The following is a 20,626-nucleotide window of genomic DNA, read 5'->3' as shown; positions in this document are numbered from 1 at the left end:
TAGTACGTTATACCTCATGCACGTTCATTTTGCAAGGTATAATGAAGGGTGATCTGACATGGGTTTTACATACCTCACAAGCTCGCCCATCTTATAAATATATTTTTTCAAACTCTTATTTGCACAATGGTCGATGCTAGTAGGTAGTATGAACTGTGCACATAAGAGCACGTGTATGTATGGTTTATGGCATTACAAAATTTAATTTCAACGTACAAGACTTGGAAAACACTTACTTGGAGCATCTTGTGCCAATCGTGGGACTTCAACCCATATAGTTGCTCAACGCCTCTTTTCTTAGTGATTATAAAGGCTCCCTTCAATGATCTCATGCATCCAGTGGGAGTACGCAAAGTGGTGATGGCCTGCTTTATCTGCTTCTCCTCTTTCTTTGATATAATCCATGGTGCAGGTGGAAGACAAATATGCCCACCCTCCTCTCGTGGCCAAGCTTGACGTATACGTCTTGCGACCCGCAAGTCCTCTCGTACGCTAACATTGTCTTGTTTACCAATAACATGTTCCCAAATACCAGATCCCACATTCTTGAAGATGTGCATGGGATCAAGAAGATGGTTGATCTTAAGATGGGTCCAATATGGTAGCAAAAAAAAAATGGAGTACCTACACAAGGGATTGCTCTATGTGATCTTTAATCCAATTAGAGACTACAAAAAATAAGATTGAAAAACATTACTATACCTGTTCATGCTATCTGGAGGAAGAATATTTGTAGACTCCCAAATACGCTTCCAATCTTTTGCACACGAAGTGTTTGTGGAGGAATGTTACTCTTACTAGCAACATATTTAGGATGATCTGACGGGAGAAATCGCTTCACCACAAGTGGGACAATGTCAAGCCTCCTTATGCGTCCCACGAAAGAGAATGCAATCATTGACGCATGCATGTATGCGATCATAATCCGATCCTCCAAGAGATGTCACATAGCGCCTCGCTATGTCTCTTGAGGTGGGTAGTCTATTTTCCTTTAGAAGCATGTTTGATAATAGCCTGCATCCAATATCATCAATTAGTCCTAAATCCTAAACCCTAAACCACTAATTCAAATTTGTAAGTTAGAATGCTTACTTCAATAATGCGTCAAGACTTGCATTGCTCCATCCATAAACTGTTTGTATATTGAGTAGTTCAAGTGAAGCACGTAAAATAGAGAATGTGCACCCTTCAAAAACCGGTGTCGATGAAGCCTTGTAAAGATGCTCTTGTTCCATATCATCGTCGTCCATACCTTTGGGATCATCCCTAAAAAGATGCCGCACCATATGATCAAACACTTCCTCTTCCACAACTTCGTGGGGTGCAGGGCTATTGTCATCCCTTTCCCACTCATCTCTGACAATAGATCCCGACGCTCCAGCATCATCTCGTCGACGCTTTGCGTGCTCTCGCCGTGCGTAGGGTACCATGTTAGGGTGTGGTACTGCATCCTACTTCAATTAGAGTATATATATTACAACTCCATTAATTTAATTTAGATACCATGAGTCATTTGAATACTATCAATTTACATCTACTCACCTCTAAACCTGTTTGATTCCATTCTCCATACATGGAGATGTGATTTAAGGTAATTCGACGCGCTCGTACAATGCATCCTTGACATCGATTATACATACACTTGATCCTTTGTCCCAACCACACATCGCGATTACGATGACGCATTGTCTCATCCTCACCCCAGAACTGCTTGAGGAGGTTGATGACATCCTATGTACAAAAGAGTAAACACAAAATCATAATCAGTTTTCAATTAAAGTATAAAAATCGCGTGTATAAACGCGGCTAATCCTCAAAATCGTGTGTATCAACGCGGCTACATCCTAAAAAACGCATGTATCCACGCGGCTATTTCCTAAAAATCGCGTGTAGAGTCGCGGCTAAATTCTAAAAATCGCGAGTATAAACGCGGCTGATTTATTCTAAACGCGAAAATACACGTGCTTTTACACGCGACGACCTGTCCATACCTAAAAATAACCCGCCTTCTCCAAATAAACATTTTCAAACTCAAGATTTGCTCTCCTTCGTCGCCGCCTCTTCCAACAGAACACTAAACCTAAGTGCAAGGAGCAGACAAGGAGCACACACGGGTGAAGGAAACCAGCCAAAAAGAAGACTCACTTTTTCACAGGTGAGTCAGTTTGTCCTTTGTCCTGTCTCTTTCCTTCCATTTGTTTATGCTATTGTCTCTTTCCTTTATGCGTTTATTTCCGTCCTTCTCCTTCAACGGTTGCCATCTGGTGAACGATTGTGACAATGGGCGACAGTGAGCTTTTTATAAGGACGATTTGTCGGAGGTCGGTCGCTTTCAAAAAAAATTTTACAGGCTGCGTGTACGAACGCGTGTATGTCTGCGTGTATGCTGCCTGCACAGATGTTCACGGGCATATACACGCGTTTTTGACGGGTGTATACACGCGTTTTTTGATCCCATCTGCATATGGCTTGCCTTCACAAAATCATATGTGCTAGCTTGCATTTGTGCTTTGATGCAATCATGTATATACTTTTATTTTTGCAGATTCTTTATAGATCCAGGTTCTTCATCCGATCCATTTGCATACAGCAATTGGCTGATGGAGATGCTAAATCATTTTGGGTGCCATCCTGGTCCAATTGAGCTTACAGAGTACATGTATGCCCATCCCCCTCCTTCTATGCCTAGTATCTATACCCCGCCCGCTGTCGTGCCATGGCACGTCTATGGTGTGAAACCATGCATATGAGGCCATTGAATGCAAATCCAGATGCATGGGATTAAGTGCCATGACTTGAGTCATTATATGATGCCCATGTACATATGTTCATATTGTAAATGAGGTTCAATAAGACGAGCTGCTGAGCCAGGTCTCGAAGCCTCAGTACATGAGTGTGGTGTGAATCGTGGAGTTTTTATGCTTATGGTGAACCTTGGGGGCTAGCAGAAGTCCCTGTGCCTATGTACATAGGTTTGGATTTTGCTTGAGTATTTAACAGCTTTTCTTGGCCCCACGAGATGGTAAAATGCTCAGAAATCATGCTTGAGATGATAGTGGCATTTGATTGAGGTTCAAAATGACTGGGAAATGGCCGTGTCTTGGTAATAATGATGCTGATGATTCAAAGCAGAAATTGCAGCTTTGGAATTGGAAGGTCGTGGGCGCGACATGATGATCTGAAAGTGAAGGAAGAAGGGGCTCTTTTAGCATTAAGTGTGGCCATAGGCTTTGAAAGGAAATAAAATAAATAAAAATATACACATGGCCAATAATTTTAATGGCCACGTTGGGGTTTTGGGTCGTGGCCAGCACAGACATCTCGAAGGGTGAAGGCGTAGAAGGTGGTAGAAAAAACGAAAAGGAGGGGAGCAAAAAAAAGGAAGGACGACGCTCTAAAAAAAAAGACGGCCGGCCTGCAGTTTCGGGAGGGTCGAATCGCCAGGTTTCTGAAAGCTGGAAAATACGCAGAGGGAGTGGGTGCGGGTGCCCCTGTTTATCTCGCTGTCGTCCTAGAGTATCTGGCCCAAAGGAATGAGAGCTTGGAGAGTGCTTGCAGAGAACCTGGGAAATATGTGGAGCGCTATGATGGCTGGTAGCAACGGCTGCCAAGAGGAGCTGGTAATGGGGGAGCCGCCTCTGGACACAGAAGGAGTTTTGGGTAGAAGGGGTGTTGGCGCAGTCGCCTGGTAGTGGCTGGAGAAGAAGCGAAGAGTGTGGCGCTGGGTTTTGGCGCTGGCTGCTAGCAGAGAAGAGAAAGAGTTCGCTCTAAAGCCTCAGAGGAGCTGAAACGCCAGTCAGAGTCTTCTACACAGCAGCTAAGAGAGCACTTGGAGATGATGAACAAGCTTTAGGAAGGAGACAGAGTTGGAAGACGAACGCAGAGCAAAGAGGGAGAGAGGTTGTGAAGGGGCGGCCTCTGGGTGCGCAGGCGAGGATAGAGGGGTGGCCTTGGTTTGTTTTACAGGCGGGAGAAGCTGGTATAGTGAGAGGAGAGACCGTGGCTGGCGATGATGGAGGGCGCTCTGGAAAAAAGGAGACCCGGGTGATCGTGAGTCTGAAGAGGGCTGGGGTGAGGTGGCCGCCTCGGGGGGTATCAAGGGCTTGCTGCTGGGTGTGAAAGGGAAGACAGTGAAAGGGGGGGGTGTGACCGCCCTGGGGAAGAGCTGCTGGGGCCTCTGACGCGCAGCTGGCTGGGGCAGAAGAGTTTTTTTTAGTTATTGAGTGGCAAAACCCTGCATAACTACACTTGCCTATAGTCTCTGATCAGTGTGATGACCCTCCCTCCATCTCCACCATCATCTTCGTAGTAGTTTAGGGGAATTCGAAAGGAAAATGTATTTGACAGATTTGATAGAGCGGCATTTCTAGGCAAAGGTCCAAGTCAATGCTTTGAAAGAGAGATTGCGAGAGAAACGAGAGAAGCTTATTTTGTGATACGGATGTTGCTAAGAATGCAAGACACAGTGAATGTTCAAGTGTTTGCTTCAGGCCTGCTATGCAAGGAAAGGCTTGGAATGTGCGTGGAGAGAGCTAACCTATGGGTTTGTGTAGCATCATGAAGGTCTTGAAAAAGCCTTGAAGGCAATAGTGAAGTTGTGCTGCTGCAACTTTTTGGGCATGAGTTAGTGGTATCTTTGTTGAATTGGAAGAAGTAACATAGTGGTGAGATAGTTCTCTTTTATGAAAGGCATTTTCCACTCCAGTTTACTATTGCTGTCATGCTGCAAACTACTATAGTTAATGATGTTTATGATGGGTCACAATGTTATGGTTTTTCTTGGGCTTTGGAATCTTATGAAGACGAAGTAAGTGATGTCAGTATGTAGCCTATGTTGGCTATGGTTTATGTTATGTGCTAGGTGTTTGAGCCTTTGGAGCTCCATATTTGAGGATATAGTTTCATGTGATTTTGGCAATAACTGGGTATTGGATCTATGATGGTTCCAACTTCTGTTGGTGGTGCCCCTTGAAGAGTTATATGTTCTGTTTCCTTGCTGGGATTTTGGAAGCTACTCTCACAGCCAGAAGTCTCGTACTTTCCCAGCGACACCGCCCACGTCACGACAGCTCTGGTGAACCCGACGTGAATCTGCTGGGGTGAGAGTTAGTGGTGAAATACACAAGGAGGCTATGGCTGAGAATCCTGAGGGTCAGGGGGTTCATTTTGACCCCGGAGTTATGCAAATGTTTCAGATGTTTACTATGTATATGTAACAGCAGCAAGCTGCAGAGAGGGGGCAAATTTCCACGACCAAAGCACTGAAGTCAATCGTGAAAAAGGTGGATCAATTTGATGGTAAAGACATCACAAAGTACCTGCACAATTACACAAAGGAAATGTAGCTAAACAGGGTGACTGAGGAGGATATGGTTCGAAGTTTTGAGCTGGTATGTGTTCCCGAAATAAGAGAGCGCATAAGAAGATTACATGCAGCACATGGTGGCACAAATTGGGAGGAGTTCAAGCTTGCTTTGAAGGATGATTATTTCATGGAGGATTCCGAGACAGGAGACTGTATACGTCTTGAGACTGGCTGGGAAGAACATGTGGATTCTCAATCTATTCATGCCTACATTGCAAAATGCCAGAATAATGAGGCACAGGTAGAGGAAAAGCGTAAGAGGGAAAATGACAAAGGAGATGCCATGGATGATGGTTATGATGCTTCTATGAATGCTTTGCCATGTTTGTTTGATAGTGTTTACGGTGTTGATGATATGCATATTGCTAATGATGTTATGGAGGATAGTGCATATGTGACCGGAAGTCATACGAATGTTGTTTCAGAGGATGTTTGCTTTGCAGATGGTGGTTTTTGTTTGGAGTTTCTCTTTCAAGACAAGCAGGTTTTGTTAGAGGATCAGTTTAGTGAAGTTAATGTTTATGTGGATGAGTCTATTGCTCAAGACAGTGAGGATCTTAGGATGGCTCAGCTGTTTGATGATGACGAGTTTCTATTTGCAAACATCGGTAACCAACAATCTATGAATGAGGCTTCTTGCACTCTTGATGATACTAGAGATGTGTTTTGTTTACATGAGAAAGATGATGCTTTTGATGTTTATGCTATTGATGGACCAGGACATTTTGATGTAGCATCACACCTTGATTTTCTTGCACCAGTTTGCATAGATGCATGTGAAGCATGTAAAGGCTTTGACAGCATATTGGTGGTGAAGATAGATGAGGAGGTAATATGCAAAAGGGCACAATGTGATGAATGGCTTGCTATGATGCGATTATGTGTATTTGAACCAAGGATATGTTATAAGTCAATGGAGCAGGCTCATGTGGAATGCAAATGGGTATTTGATCGTAGTATATGGATTGTTGGCAACCATGACAAATGTATTTGGGGATTGAATGCAGAACAATGGTGGATAATCAGGAAGGCTTTGTTTTTTTTACTTGTTTGATATTTATGGATACCAAAGCTTGGTTTGAAATACTTTAAAGTGTTCCAAACATGGGGGTTGGCCAGATGACAGGTTCTTTTTGCTGATTAATGTATGAAGATGACATTCAGATATATGTGGATCTTGATGATGACTTGGCACATACCGGAGGATGTGCAGGTTTAGAGGGGGTGGATGTCGTGCCATGGCACATCTATGGTGTGAAACCATGCATATGAGGCCATTGAATGCAAATCCAGATGCATGGGATTAAGTGCCATGACTTGAGTCATTATATGATGCCCATGTACATATGTTCATATTGTAAATGAGGTTCAATAAGACGAGCTGAAGCTGAGCCAGGTCTCGAAGCCTCAGTACATGAGTGTGGTGTGAATCGTGGAGTTTTTATGCTTATGGTGAACCTTGGGGGCTAGCAGAAGTCCCTGTGCCTATGTACATAGGTTTGGATTTTGCTTGAGTATTTAACAGCTTTTCTTGGCCCCACGAGATGGTAAAATGCTCAGAAATCATGCTTGAGATGATAGTGGCATTTGATTGAGGTTCAAAATGACTGGGAAATGGCCGTGTCTTGGTAATAATGATGCTGATGATTCAAAGCAGAAATTGCAGCTTTGGTATTGGAAGGTCGTGGGCACGACGTGATGATCCGAAAGTGAAGGAAGAAGGAGCTCTTTTAGCATTAAGTGTGGCCATAGGCTTTGAAAGTAAATAAAATAAATAAAAATATACACATGGCCAATAATTTTAATGGCCACATTGGGGTTTTGGGTCGTGGCCAGCACAGACATCTCGAAGGGTGAAGGCGTAGAAGGTGGTAGAAAAAACGAAAAGGAGGGGAGCAAAAAAAAGGAAGGACGGTGCTCTAAAAAAAAAGACGGCTGGCCTGCAGTTTCGGGAGGGTCGAATCGCCAGGTTTCTGAAAGCTGGAAAATACGCAGAGGGAGTGGGTGCGGGTGCCCCTGTTTACCTCGCTGCCGTCCTAGAGTATCTGGCCCAGAGGAATGAGAGCTTGGAGAGTGCTTGCAGAGAACCTGGGAAATATGTGGAGCGCTATGATGGCTGGTAGCAATGGCAGCCAAGAGGAGCTGGTAATGGGGGAGCCGCCTCTGGACACAGAAGGAGTTTTGGGTAGAAGGGGTGTTGGCGCAGTCGCCTGGTAGTGGCTGGAGAAGAAGCGAAGAGTGTGGCGCTGGGTTTTGGCGCTGGCTGCTAGCAGAGAAGAGAAAGAGTTCGCTCTAAAGCCTCAGAGGAGCTGAAACGCCAGTCAGAGTCTTCTACACAGCAGCTAAGAGAGCACTTGGAGATGATGAACAAGCTTCAGGAAGGAGACAGAGTTGGAAGACGAACGCAGAGCAAAGAGGGAGAGAGGTTGTGAAGGGGCGGCCTCTGGGTGCGCAGGCGAGGATAGAGGAGTGGCCTTGGTTTGTTTTACAGGCGGGAGAAGCTGGTATAGTGAGAGGAGAGACCGTGGCTGGCGATGATGGAGGGCGCTCTAGAAAAAAGGAGACCCGGGTGATCGTGAGTCTGAAGAGGGCTGGGGTGAGGTGGCCGCCTCGGGTATCAAGGGCTTGCTGCTGGGTGTGAAAGGGAAGACAGTGAAAGGGGGGGGTGTGACCGCCCTGGGGAAGAGCTGCTGGGGCCTCTGACGCGCAGCTGGCTGGGGCAGAAGAGTTTTTTTTAGTTATTGAGTGGCAAAACCCTGCATAACTACACTTGCCTATAGTCTCTGATCAGTGTGATGACCCTCCCTCCATCTCCACCATCATCTTCGTAGTAGTTTAGGGGAATTCGAAAGGAAAATGTATTTGACAGATTTGATAGAGCGGCATTTCTAGGCAAAGGTCCAAGTCAATGCTTTGAAAGAGAGATTGCGAGAGAAACGAGAGAAGCTTATTTTGTGATACTGATGTTGCTAAGAATGCAAGACACAGTGAATGTTCAAGTGTTTGCTTCAGGCCTGCTATGCAAGGAAAGGCTTGGAATGTGCGTGGAGAGAGCTAACCTATGGGTTTGTGTAGCAACATGAAGGTCTTGAAAAAGCCTTGATGAAGGCAATAGTGAAGCTGTGCTGCTGTAACTTTTCGGGCACGAGTTAGTGGTATCTTTGTTGAATTGGAAGAAGTAACATAGTGGTGAGATAGTTCTCTTTTATGAAAGGCATTTTCCACTCCAGTTTACTATTGCTGTCATGCTGCAAACTACTATAGTTAATGATGTTTATGATGGGTCACAATGTTATGGTTTTTCTTGGGCTTTGGAATCTTATGAAGACGAAGTAAGTGATGTCAGTATATGTAGCCTATGTTGGCTATGGTTTATGTTATGTGCTGGGTGTTTGAGCCTTTGGAGCTCCATATTTGAGGATATAATTTCATGTGATTTTGGCAATAACTGGGTATTGGATCTATGATGGTTCCAGCTTCTGCTGGTGGTGCCCCTTGAAGAGTTATATGTTCTGTTTCCTTGCTGGGATTTTGGAAGCTACTCTCACAGCCAGAAGTCTCGTACTTTCCCAGCGACACCGCCCACGTCACGACACCGCGAGTATCCAGGTCACTCCACTGCTGTCTATACCTACAAGTCCGACGAGACGGTATGCAGCTTCTCCTCTTCCACGCCCACCGAGGAGACATACTCCGTCCCAGACACACTCACGCACACCCTCCTAGGCACCGTCACGTCAGGGCTCACAGCCACCATCACGTACTCCCTCTCAGAGCCACCATCACGTCAGGGCTCACAGCCACCGTCACTTAGACAATCCCCCAGTCGTGACTCCACCTGCAGCAGCAGTAGGAAGAGTGGGAGTGGAGGATGCGGCGGGTGCTTTAGTGGGGGAGGTAGTAGGGCACGCGGTGAGAGAGGAGATAGAGGGAGAAGAGTTAGAGGAGACTGAGGATGAGGAGGAGATGAGAGAGGTGGGGGGAGTGATCTGCTATGATGTGACGGATAGGGGCGGGATAGTGATGGATGCGAGGGGGAAAGAGGTAATGGAGTACATGCGTGGGGTAGTATCAAACTTGTATAGAAATTATTTTATTAGATTTAAAGATCAAAATAGCCGATTAGTTGGGGAGGTGATAGATGCTGTACATAGTCGGTACCCCAATCCCCCACATGCGACATTCTCGGATGTATGGGGAAGGACGCGAATAAGGGAGATCTTAAGTAATAAAAGATCTCACCTTAAGAAACTCGCATACGATGATGGGCTAAATGTAGCTGCGGGTGGCTATCTTGCCGAGAAACCTGTCGTCGCACTGCACACAAACGCGAGTGGAAGGAGGCAAAGAAACGAGCAGAGGGTGGCGTGAAGAGCAGAAAGCATGTGGAGGCACGACAGATCCAGATGGAGACCATTGGATCTTCGCATTTCGGATCTGGCGGTGTCGAGTCATGGGAGGCAGAGTTCGTAAGTATCTTGCCAATTTCTTTGATTGTTTACTTAATTCATTGATTCTATGATTGTTTTAATCTTACAAATTGTGTTGATTATGATACAGCGACGGGTTACGGGGAGGAAGCCCACAGCCCACGATACTAGGTATGCTCGCCAGCATAGCAAATGTGACACGTGGGCCCTCTTCAGAGCCGAGGGACGTATTACGGACGCGCAGTTTGACCTGGCCATGAGACCATACGGTCGACAGGTACTTGAAAACTCTAAACGAATGATTTTGGTTTATTGAATTACATATATATATACTTATATACTATATATTACTTGAACAGGCACAAGCTGCTGATGATCCACCCGCCGCCACTGTAGAGGGTGGACGTGAGCACTACTCATCGGACATTCCGACCGATGTGAGCTCATCTGATCATGGAGGGAGCACTAAGTCATCATCTGGGTCTGAGTAATACTCAGACTTATAGTATCACATTCCATATTGAGGATGTGGTTGTATATATATTTTTGTAACTGAAGCCATGGGCTACTTCGACATATGGACTCCCTTGTATATATGTGTACACATAAAATTTTGATAGTAATATTGAATCGTGAATCGATAGTATTACATTCAATGGAAGATCAATTAGAAAATGACCTTCTTGAAAGGAGGGCAAAACTTTGCATTTTTCACTTCCATAGATAGGCTAACACAAAAGTTACCTTTTTAGGATTATATCAATTTTTTTTTCTTTGTGGAACATGAATACAAACAACCCTTTTTTAAGTTAAGAATACGATGTTGATAACAACTAACCATGCTCCTCAATATAGAACCAAGAATATTCAAACATAATAGTGATTAGAAGCATGAAACAAATGTTTTCAAAAATACAAATAAAGATTTTATTTATTTTTGGGTCATACGAGGGAAAATTGTTTAGCATGCTTTTCTTTAGAGCAAGTCTCCAATTTTCTACTACTTTTTGCTTGCATTTCCTATCAGGTTAAAATAGCCGTAGAAATTCCATATTGGGGAATATGGGAATTTCCCACAAGTTTGGGACACGTGGTCAAAAGTTTGGATTAACCATAACTTGAACACCACTAATCCAAAATGAGCGCTTTATAGCTCTTTAGATTCCATTTTTCAAGCGCTTTCCAACGATAGGTCAAATGATAGGGTTTTGAGAAACTTACAAACATGTTATCCATGTCCCCTTTTTTAAGTATTCAAAAATGGGAATTGGGAAATTCCCAAATTCACTAATATGGTGTTTAGAAAAGACGCTAAAAAATAATTCAATTGTCCTGCCCCAGAGAAAACATGTGTCCAAGGTTAAAAACAATAAATCTAATTGGCATATCCCAGCCAACAGATATGCCCCCCTCCTAGCTGAGGTGCAAGATGGTTTAGAAATGCAATTTCAGGCCAAAGAGGCTATTAGCTCAGCCCTTATAGGGGCTGAACAACCATCCCCGGGAAGGGTCCCCAACAAGGACCGTGTTTTCTTTAGTCAAGATCTTGATTCCCCTATGGAATCAGATGAGGATTTCATTGACAAAACTCAGCGTATCGATGAAGTTTTCAAAGCCCAACTTGATGAAGAAGATGCTTCTTTGATGAAGAGGATGTCCCTCTCACCAATGAAACAGCACGAGGAGGATGACTTCTCTCCCCTTCTTATGGGTTCGAAAATGAAGAGGAAAAAGGAAAAAAGCCAAGATGTCCTAAGAACCTCCGTGTCTGCGGGGAAACCTTCCAAAACCAGTAAAAAATGAATTCTATTAACCTTCTCTCCTTTAACTGTAAGGGGCTCACGAACCCGGAAAGGGCTGTGGCCATCAATATGTGGTTAAGGGACTTAACTTTTGAATTTGACCTTCTCAGTCTGCAAGAGCTTAAAATCGGGGGTCCTCAGCTGCACATGAACCTTCAAAAAATCTCTAGGAATGCTCGATGGTTTTTTACCAATCATCACTTTGGGAAAGGTGGGGCTGCGATTGGCATCCACATGAAGTGGGAGCATGCCATTTTAGATGCTTGGTCTGATGTTAACCACTGTTGGACCACTGTTAGGATGGGCAACCCTTTCAACTTCACTTTGGTTTCTGTGTATGCTCCCTGCTTGGCCAGCTTGAGAGCTGCTACCTGGCAGTCTATCACTCAGGTTGTGGGACCCATCTTGCTCATTGGTGACTTTAACATGGTAGAGGCCCAGGTGGACAGAAGTAGACTTCTGGGCAGTACCATTAGTGGTCATGAAAAGGTTAAATGGGACGTGTTGAAGGTGGAGAAAGACCTCTCTGACCTTTCTATGAAAACTGGATTCTCCTGGTCTAACAATCAAAAAGGCTTCTATCACAGAGCTGCCAGATTGGACAGACTTTATGCCTCGGGGAGCTTGATTGATATGTTCTTAAAAACCAAATTTACCACTGACTCCTCCCTAACCATCTCAGATCACCTCCCTCTGATCTGTAATCTTTCTTTAGGCCAGGCCAAAGGGAGGGCTGGATGGCCCCATCTTGACCCCTCCCTCTTCCGTCTCCCGTGTATCCAACAGATGATCAAAGCCTCCATTGCTGATGCCTTCAATCAGTTCGCTTCCCCATCCAAAGGATGGGACTGTCTGGTTAACAAGGTTCATTCTAGCTGAAAGTTTCTACGATCCGTCTGAATCGTAGAGTTCAGATCAGGAACCAGATACAGGACATTTATCTGTCTAAAAATTGTGTTGTAGACCACTCTTTGATTGAGCTAAAGAATCAACTCAGACTTGAGGAGTTGTTGGCTGCTAAGGCCACTAGATTGTGGTACAGAGAGGTTTGGGCTGGGAAAATTGACACACCTCACCCTAAGATGTTTGCTCTCCTTAAAAGGAAAAAAGGTAGAGATCTCATTCCTATGGTCAAGAAGCCCAATGGTCATCCTGCTTTAGATGATGTGGAAAACTTGCAGGTTATTAAGGATCACTTTTTTAACTTGTTCTCCACAGCCCTTCCTCCCTCTCAGGAAGTTTCTGCTGCTAGGGCCAAAATTGCCCGCATTAGGAGAAAGGTTGTTAACCCCTCTTTAGCTCTTAAGCTTGACTCCCCCATCACTGAAAAGGAGGTCAAGGAGGCTATCTCTCATCTCAAAAAGTGTAAATCTCCGGGTGAAGATGGGATTCCAAACGAATTCTTTCTTGTTTTCAAAGACGAACTGACCCCTCACATCCTTAACATCTGGAGGGAAGCCATGAGGAAGGGAGGTTTAGCTGAAAGGACCAATATGGGGGTTATCAAGCTGATTCACAAAAAGGATGAGAAAGAAGATCTAGGTAACTGGAGACCCATAACATGTCTCTCGTCCCTTTACAAAGTTTTTGCTCATATCCTGACTAACAGAATCAACCCCTATATGGATGAGTGGATCCTCAAGGAGCAAAAGGGCTTTATCAAGGGAAGGTATATTCTTGATGCTATCATTAGTCTTTGGGAGGGTATGGAGCATGCTGAAAAATCTGGCCAGAACTACATCTTCCTCAAAATAGACTTTGATAAAGCCTATGATAGAATAGACTGGTCTTTCCTCTTCCAATCCCTTCAAGATATTGGCCTCAATAGGAAATTCATAAAGTATGTCCAAACCTTGCTGGGGAATGCTTCTTCCAAGGTGGCAGTTAATGGGTCTCTCACTGATGCCTTTCCTCTTAGGAAATCTATAAGGCAAGGTTGTCCCCTTTCCCCCCTTCTTTTTGCTATTGTTGCGGATGCCCTGGGGTGGCTTGTTAACAAGGAGATAACAAACAATAATATCAAGGGTATTGAGATCCCCAACAGGACTGATCCTCTATGCCTGCAGCTTTTTGCTGATGACACGAATGTGCTGCTTCGGAATGAAGTGCAGACTGCTGCCCACTTCATGACCTGCCTTGAAACCTTCTGCCTTGCCAGTGGTTTGCAAATAAACCACTCCAAGACCAGCTTCAGAGTGTTCGAAGGTGTGCCCCCTCCCTCGATCCTGTCCGCTGGTTGTAAGATTATCCCAGATGGTGTTGGCTTCTAGGAATCCCCATGGGCTTTAACATCTCTTCCAAACAAAGGTGGGACTATGTGCTTAATAAACTCAAGAATCAGGTCAAGAAATGGAGTCACATTAACACCGGGGTGGCATCAAGAGCCTTTGTCCTCAATCACTTCATCATCCCCTCGGTTGTTTACTTCCTGGCCTGTTGGAGACCCTCCAAGACCCAACTCCAATCACTTAACTCTATCATGGGTAATTATCTGTGGGGGGGGGTCTCTGGAAAGTAAGAGGATCAGCAAAGTGGCTTTTCAGGTATGTTGCTTGGAAAAAGAGCAAGGGGGTCTTGGCATCATCAATATTGGTTTGCTTGCTGAGAAGCTTGCAGCTAAATGGGTGCAAAGAGCCATCTTGTCTAATGATGTTTGGGCAGACTTGCTCAAAAGGGATGTTAGTAAGTTTTGGCTCAAAGGTAAAAGATCTTGGAAGGGTTTCTCTCTCAATGAAGTGTTGTTCTCAAAGGCCTATCTCTCCCCCATAGGCAGCAAACTGTGCTGTAGGATGTGGGAGTCTTGGATGAAATACAAAAAGCTCTTCTGTTTCCAAACCTACACTAAGAGAGGTAGGTATGCTTATGCTGCAGACTCTGTGTGGTTTGGGCACCTCGTGTTTCCGATTTCCAATGAACAGGTCCAGATCAGTCTTTCTTGTTTCAAAGCTGGTATAAAGGTTTGGGGTGACTTATGTGACTCATCTGGCATGTTAAACAGGGAACAAATCAGCAATAAATTCATCTTGTCCCGTGGTGGAGTTGAGTTTGTAATGCAAAGGTGTAATGTTCTCAAGGTTTCCATTCCCCCGGGGCTGATTTGTGACTGTATAACCTTTTCTAAAGCCATCCGATGGGGCTGCTCCAGTAACCTTGTCAAGTTACCTAACACCTTTCATGCAGGAAACCTGATTCTTAAGCTTAACAAGAGATGGTCCTTGTCCTGGAACAAACATCAATGGGCCTTCCGCTTCAAGCTTATTTGGGCCTTCGCTCAAGAAAGAAAACACGCCATTTTGGCCTGGCTGGTCATGCACAAAGCAACCTGGACCCTTGAGAAGGCTTTGAAGTTTGGGCATGGGAACGGTCTTTGTCCCCGCTGTGATACCAAGCTAGAAACTGTTCCCTATCTCTTCTTCTCTTGCCCAGACACTAGTCAATTCTTGAATGTTCTGAACAAGGCCTTTAAGAAAATTAGGAACACCCCTCTAAGTTGGAAAGAAGTCCTCCTAGGAGAATGCCACTCTCTGGACCCCTTAACGTGGCAGTCCGTCAGAATTCTGTTTCTTTGGCATGTATGGAAGCAACGTAATGAAGCGCTGTATGAAATAAAAACTAATCACCACTTTTATCTATTTCTTGACAGTGTACTCAAGCTAATCCACCAGCTTCAGCCGAGTGGTGTTCCTATGGAGGTGGACCGTTGGCAAGACCTACCTTGGAGGAAATGGAAGAAATTCCATGGCTCCTCGCATTGCAAAACAAAGGAATCCATGATACAAGGTCTAAAACTGGAATGTCAAAGAAGGCTTCAGCACTCCGAGTACTACGTCCAGGCATCGGGGAAAGTTTCTGTGGGGTCCCTTAAACCCGCACGGTCTCAATCTTCTGCACATGATGTTTTCCCATCCTCTCTCCTGGAATAGAAGACAGTCAAGCTCCAACTGGTGCTGGCTGGCCACTGCTGAGTGCTTCAGGCTGTTCATCATGCTTTGTCTCATGAACCGGTTCATCAAAGTTTTACTGCTACAGTGTTGCTGTAGAAGTTTCAGAGTTGTTCCTTTTTTCTGAAGGTTTTAACAGTTACTGGTGCTGGCCTGCCGAGCTGTTCATCATGTTTTGTCTCATGATCTGGTTTATCAAAGTTTCAATCTTGCTGCATTTGTCTTAGAAGTTTCAGAGTTATTCCCTTTTTTCTGAAGGGTTTAACAGTTCGTAGTGTCTCCCCATGGACCTTCCGCATGGGGTCTTGTAACCACACTTTTTTTAAATATATTCCTCTGTTTTAACTAAAAATAATAATAATTCAAAATTAAACCTATAATGCATGGCTTGTCGTGATGTACATGAGAAAGACAAATGAGCGGTTACAATTGGAGGCGGCAATGGTATATTAAAGTGCCTAGGGGATACCGTCTCCGGCCGTTCATTTAACTATAATTACCACTAATTACGGGAACCTGTACGTTCTCCATCACTCACTAATTACAGCAACTTGTACGTTCTAAATCACTCACTAATTACAGGAATTTGTACGTTCTCAATCACTCACTGAGCACTACAATGCCCAAATCAGGAAAATGGACGAGCGGGATCTGTGGCTGCTTTGACGACTGCAACTCATGTAATTAGTCTACAAATTCAATACGTGTAGAGCATTATCGAGCTCGGGTAGAATCGAATCGAGCTTCTATGTACTGACATTGTTATCAGAGTTACTGTTGAAAAAACGTGCAGGTGCGTGCGCATGGTGCTGCCCGTGTGTTGCTGTTGGACGGATCGTCAACATACTAGACGGGGGACAGACCTGTGAGTTCGCCATGGCGTCGAGTTGTTCAGGATTGATTATTAAGAGCCGGCAACCATTAAGGAGGATTATCTTTAATTTGAATTAGGGTTATAAACATGGCGGCTTTGGAACGTAAGCCCTAATGAAGCATTGGAAATTGATGCAGCTTGCTGTGCCGGAGGGACGATATTCTGCTTGATACAGCAGTTCACAGCGCTGGGTTGCCTGTACACCTGCATGTACAGATGGAAGCTGCGGCAGAAGTATGGGTTGCCGGAGGAGCCCTGCAACGACGTGTGTACTGATTGCTTCTGCCTTTGCTGCTCCATTGCTCAAACCTACCGCGAGCTTAAGAACCGCGGCGTCGACCCTGCACTAGGTCAGCAGCAAATCAACAATCACAATAATTAGAGTACTCAATCAACTAGATATTCAAGATTATAAATCACAATAACTAGAGTAGTCAATCGCCTAGATATTCAAGATTATACACTATCATTCAGCATATACAAATTTGCTAGGTCTTGTTTGGGTGGCCTTCCAGAGTGTTATAGGTTGTTCATGTCTCACCTCAAATGCATGCATGATGCATCGAGCATGCACCAATGTGTAGATGCACAATGCGTGTGTGTGTGTGCGCGCATGCCATGCCACTGAGGAGACATGGGTGCATGCCATTGAGGAGAAGTAGTACACATCTATTGCACAAGTAGATCAAGTCATTCAATAATACCAATGTGCGTGTGTGTGCATGCCATGCCACTGAGGAGAATTAGCACACAGGATTGCACAAGTAGATCAAGTCATTCAATAATAGGCAAGCCCAAGAGTGTGACTCTCAGTTGATTTGACAGACATTGGCATTAATCTATATACACTTGTTGTATATCAATAGGTTATGATGCTGCTAAGAGATCATTTGGAGTGCCTCTACCCCAATTCATGACACACAAATGATAGAGCAACCTGCAATTGTAATTATGTTTCACTTGCTTATGCTTATCATAATACACATACAACTATATGCTATGATCAAACACAAAAACAACCATTTTGGTAACACACTTTTAGTAGAGTTACTTTGTTGTAGGAATTCGTTCATGATACATGAACCATAGCTTTTGGAGGTTATCAATAACTATGCCATTAATATTTCTCAAATAATTACATGTACAAAAGACATATTTGCAAAGTTCTATCAACACACACACACACACACCACACACTTTTTCAATATAATTTCTTTGTGACATCATGAACCATAGTTTTTAAAGGTTATCAATGAGTACACCATTAATTTTTCTCAACTAACATGTACGAAAGACATATTTGTAAAGTTTTATCAACCCACACACACAGGCATGCATGCACGCACGCACGCACGCACACACGCACACACGCACGCATGCACACACACACACAAACGCACATGCACACACACACAAACGCACATGCATACACATAGGGACACAAATAGTCGATTGTACTATGGTGTACCCACCACTATTAGAAAGGTAGCATATAGGTGAAAGAACTCAAACTTGATGAAGTGGAGGCTTAAACTGCAATATTGAGAGTGCCTAGAGGAAAGTACAATCCACACTTCATTTCTTTGTTGCAGATAGTGTGGAAGATGGTGTGTTCACCCTGGTTCAACATGCATCCATAGTTACAGAAACATGACCTTTGTTGTAGAACTAATACAAGACCACAATATCCTTAAGGATTTCAAATCTCGTAAATCGGCTTCAAAAAGAGAAGTTGAAGGAATAATGGAGGTGTTTCTTACTAGAATCAAAGATCTCCATGACCAAATGGCTGGAAGAGAAGTTGAATGAAGGTAAAGCGGTGGAGGTGTTTATCACTAGAATCAATGATCATGACCAAATGGTTATAAGAGAAGCCCTAACAAAAAGAAGAATTCCACATCGACGGCTTGACTCAACGTTATTGAAGAAGACAACGAAGATTCTTTCAAGAAAGAGGGTAACTCTGATCCCGACTATTCAGATCAAGGTAAGTTTTCAATTCATGCTTTATTGAAAATTTAAGGGAAAATAAAAAAAGAATAAATTTCTATATTGCATGACTAGATCTGCAAGATCTTCATAATTCTTCTCTAAATATACTAATACAATTTTGCAAGCACTGCAATAAAGAGCATATCAAATAGGTGCAATGTTTGTAATAAAATTGTGATAGTTGATGAAAAGAGATAATATGGTAGTTAATGAAAAGAGATACTTACATTCTGCATTGACCATGGATATTAGCTAAGGAGTTCATGAAAGTAACCTCTCTATTGAAAACATTATATTTGTGTATCAAAAATATCATTTTCTACTTAGAAAAATGGATTTGTGTTAAACCTGCAACAGCAAAGTTTTAACAGTCTCTCTCACTCACTCCCTCTCTCTCTCTCTCTCTCTCTCTCCATATGAGGATCTCTCTGCTTTAGCTTCTTCCTCTGCTTAGCTATGGAGCCTTTGCAAGCTGTGTGTGTAGCCCCTTGTGAAGCTAGAAAACGGAAGGTTGATTTACACATTCGTATTCTTGAAGAGTATGGTAGCTCTAAAAAAACCCATCCTACTAATGCACAATCTGTCCAAGCTCGTAGGATAGCTAAGGAAAAAAATGTAGATCTTTGGGTTGATGGGCATCTCTATCCAGTTGACCCTCCATTAAGAGCAAACCCTCCTTTCCACAATTTATCATCTTTTATGCAATTTCTTGGTGAAGGAGAGCTTGGCTTGTTAGGATACTGCAGAAGATTGACTACAAGTGGAGCTTGGGAAACCCATATTCTCCAATCTCAATTGCAAGCATCACAATTCAGCCTTTTACAATGTCAAGAAGGACTTAAAACATCATCAGATAAAATGAAAGAGATCCTCACAGAGAATGTGGAGAAGGATGCAAAGATTCAAAGGTTAGAGGAACTTATCAGAAGAAAAGGATTCGTACAACAAAGTAAGTAACGTAAACTTTAAAGGTGGAGCACAGAAGAAAAGCATTCATACAACAAAGTAAGTAAAACTTTCATTATGCACTTAGTGATTTAAACAAAATAGTCATGATTTGTGTTCTGCCAGGAATTTTCTGCAAGAGGTGTGTGGTTCTAATGAAGAGGGATGGAAGGATTTAGTCAAAGCCATTCTGAATACCAAGGATATTCTCTCAATTATTACTGACCCTCATCATCCTAAAATACGCCAAGCTGTTGTCAGCAATGTAGTGAGCGAGATTACCACCTCCATGGATTCTTCATTAATTCAACATGCTTGTGATACAGCTGGAATCAACATGAAAGGGTACCAAGCAATCCGTTAGGTTATAAAAGATGCATTTCTAAGATAAGGAATCACTGGCACTCTATTTCTTACACTCAAGGTGATTCACAATGTCAAGCGTATCAATAATGATGATGTGCAGTGAGCCATAGGACAATTTTATCACGTTGAGGGCACACTAACATTAGACACAGGGTCGAGCAGAAAGAAAATCAAGACGAGGGATTTAATATTCACGTGATCACAAGTTTTTTCTTGTTAATAACACATGTGAACATGTTAATAACATGTTTACATGATTACACGTTCACAAAATAGCAGGTTACTGGTTACCAGGTTACTGGTTACCTGGTAACTGGCCAAAATCCTGCCGAGATTCAGAAAAAACCCGATGGGCCCGCCGGGTATAATTTAAACCCGACGGGAACTGCCAGGGCCGTCAGAATTCCCACCGGGCAACATATTTCTATATATATGAAGCCCGCGGGGCCCCTTGGGAATTTATTACTTGACAGTATTACTTGACAGCTGTTTACACACAGGTACTGTCTTATCTACATGTGGGTAGTGTGGGTGTGTGAGTACTCGTGCGGGCAGCTGCCCACAGTCGCAGTGCGCAGCTAGATGTGGGTGGTCCGCCACACGAGAGATACGTGTGTGTGTGTAAGGCCATTCTTCGGAATGGTGCTTATCATGGGGCACATGGTCGGTAACGCGGCCGAGTTGTGTCCTATGGTAAGTATGGCACGTTGTAATGGTACTAGTCGGTAACGCAGCAAGCATAGTATCATTATGACGATGTCACCTTCCCTTCCCTTTATCAAATGCGGGCATATGGTCGGTAACGCGGCTAATTTATGTCCGTATCCAATTCCTATTCCCATAGATTCGGGCGGCACCTTGTTGGTAACGCAGCAAAATGGTGTCGTTTACTAGTGCATATGCTTTGATTG

General features: G+C 43.7%; 1 protein-coding gene across 1 annotated transcript; it reads left to right on the top strand.

The window, feature by feature from the left end:
• The first annotated feature begins 16,054 nt into the window (after nt 1–16,054).
• LOC147610857 (cell number regulator 4-like) lies at nt 16,055–17,599 on the top strand. Its single transcript, XM_086785440.1, has 4 exons — nt 16,055–16,218; nt 16,332–16,403; nt 16,550–16,762; nt 17,279–17,599. The coding sequence occupies exons 1-4, from the start codon at nt 16,158–16,160 to the stop codon at nt 17,338–17,340; spliced, it is 408 nt and encodes a 135-aa protein (XP_086641566.1). The 5' UTR covers nt 16,055–16,157; the 3' UTR covers nt 17,341–17,599.
• The last annotated feature ends 3,027 nt before the right edge of the window (nt 17,600–20,626 follow it).

This window comes from Cibotium barometz, chromosome 48 (genome assembly GCF_041138505.1).
Source record: "Cibotium barometz isolate CiBa-2024 chromosome 48, ASM4113850v1, whole genome shotgun sequence".
Classification (NCBI taxonomy): Eukaryota; Viridiplantae; Streptophyta; class Polypodiopsida; order Cyatheales; family Cibotiaceae; genus Cibotium; species Cibotium barometz.
This window is presented reverse-complemented; position numbering and strand designations above follow the sequence as displayed.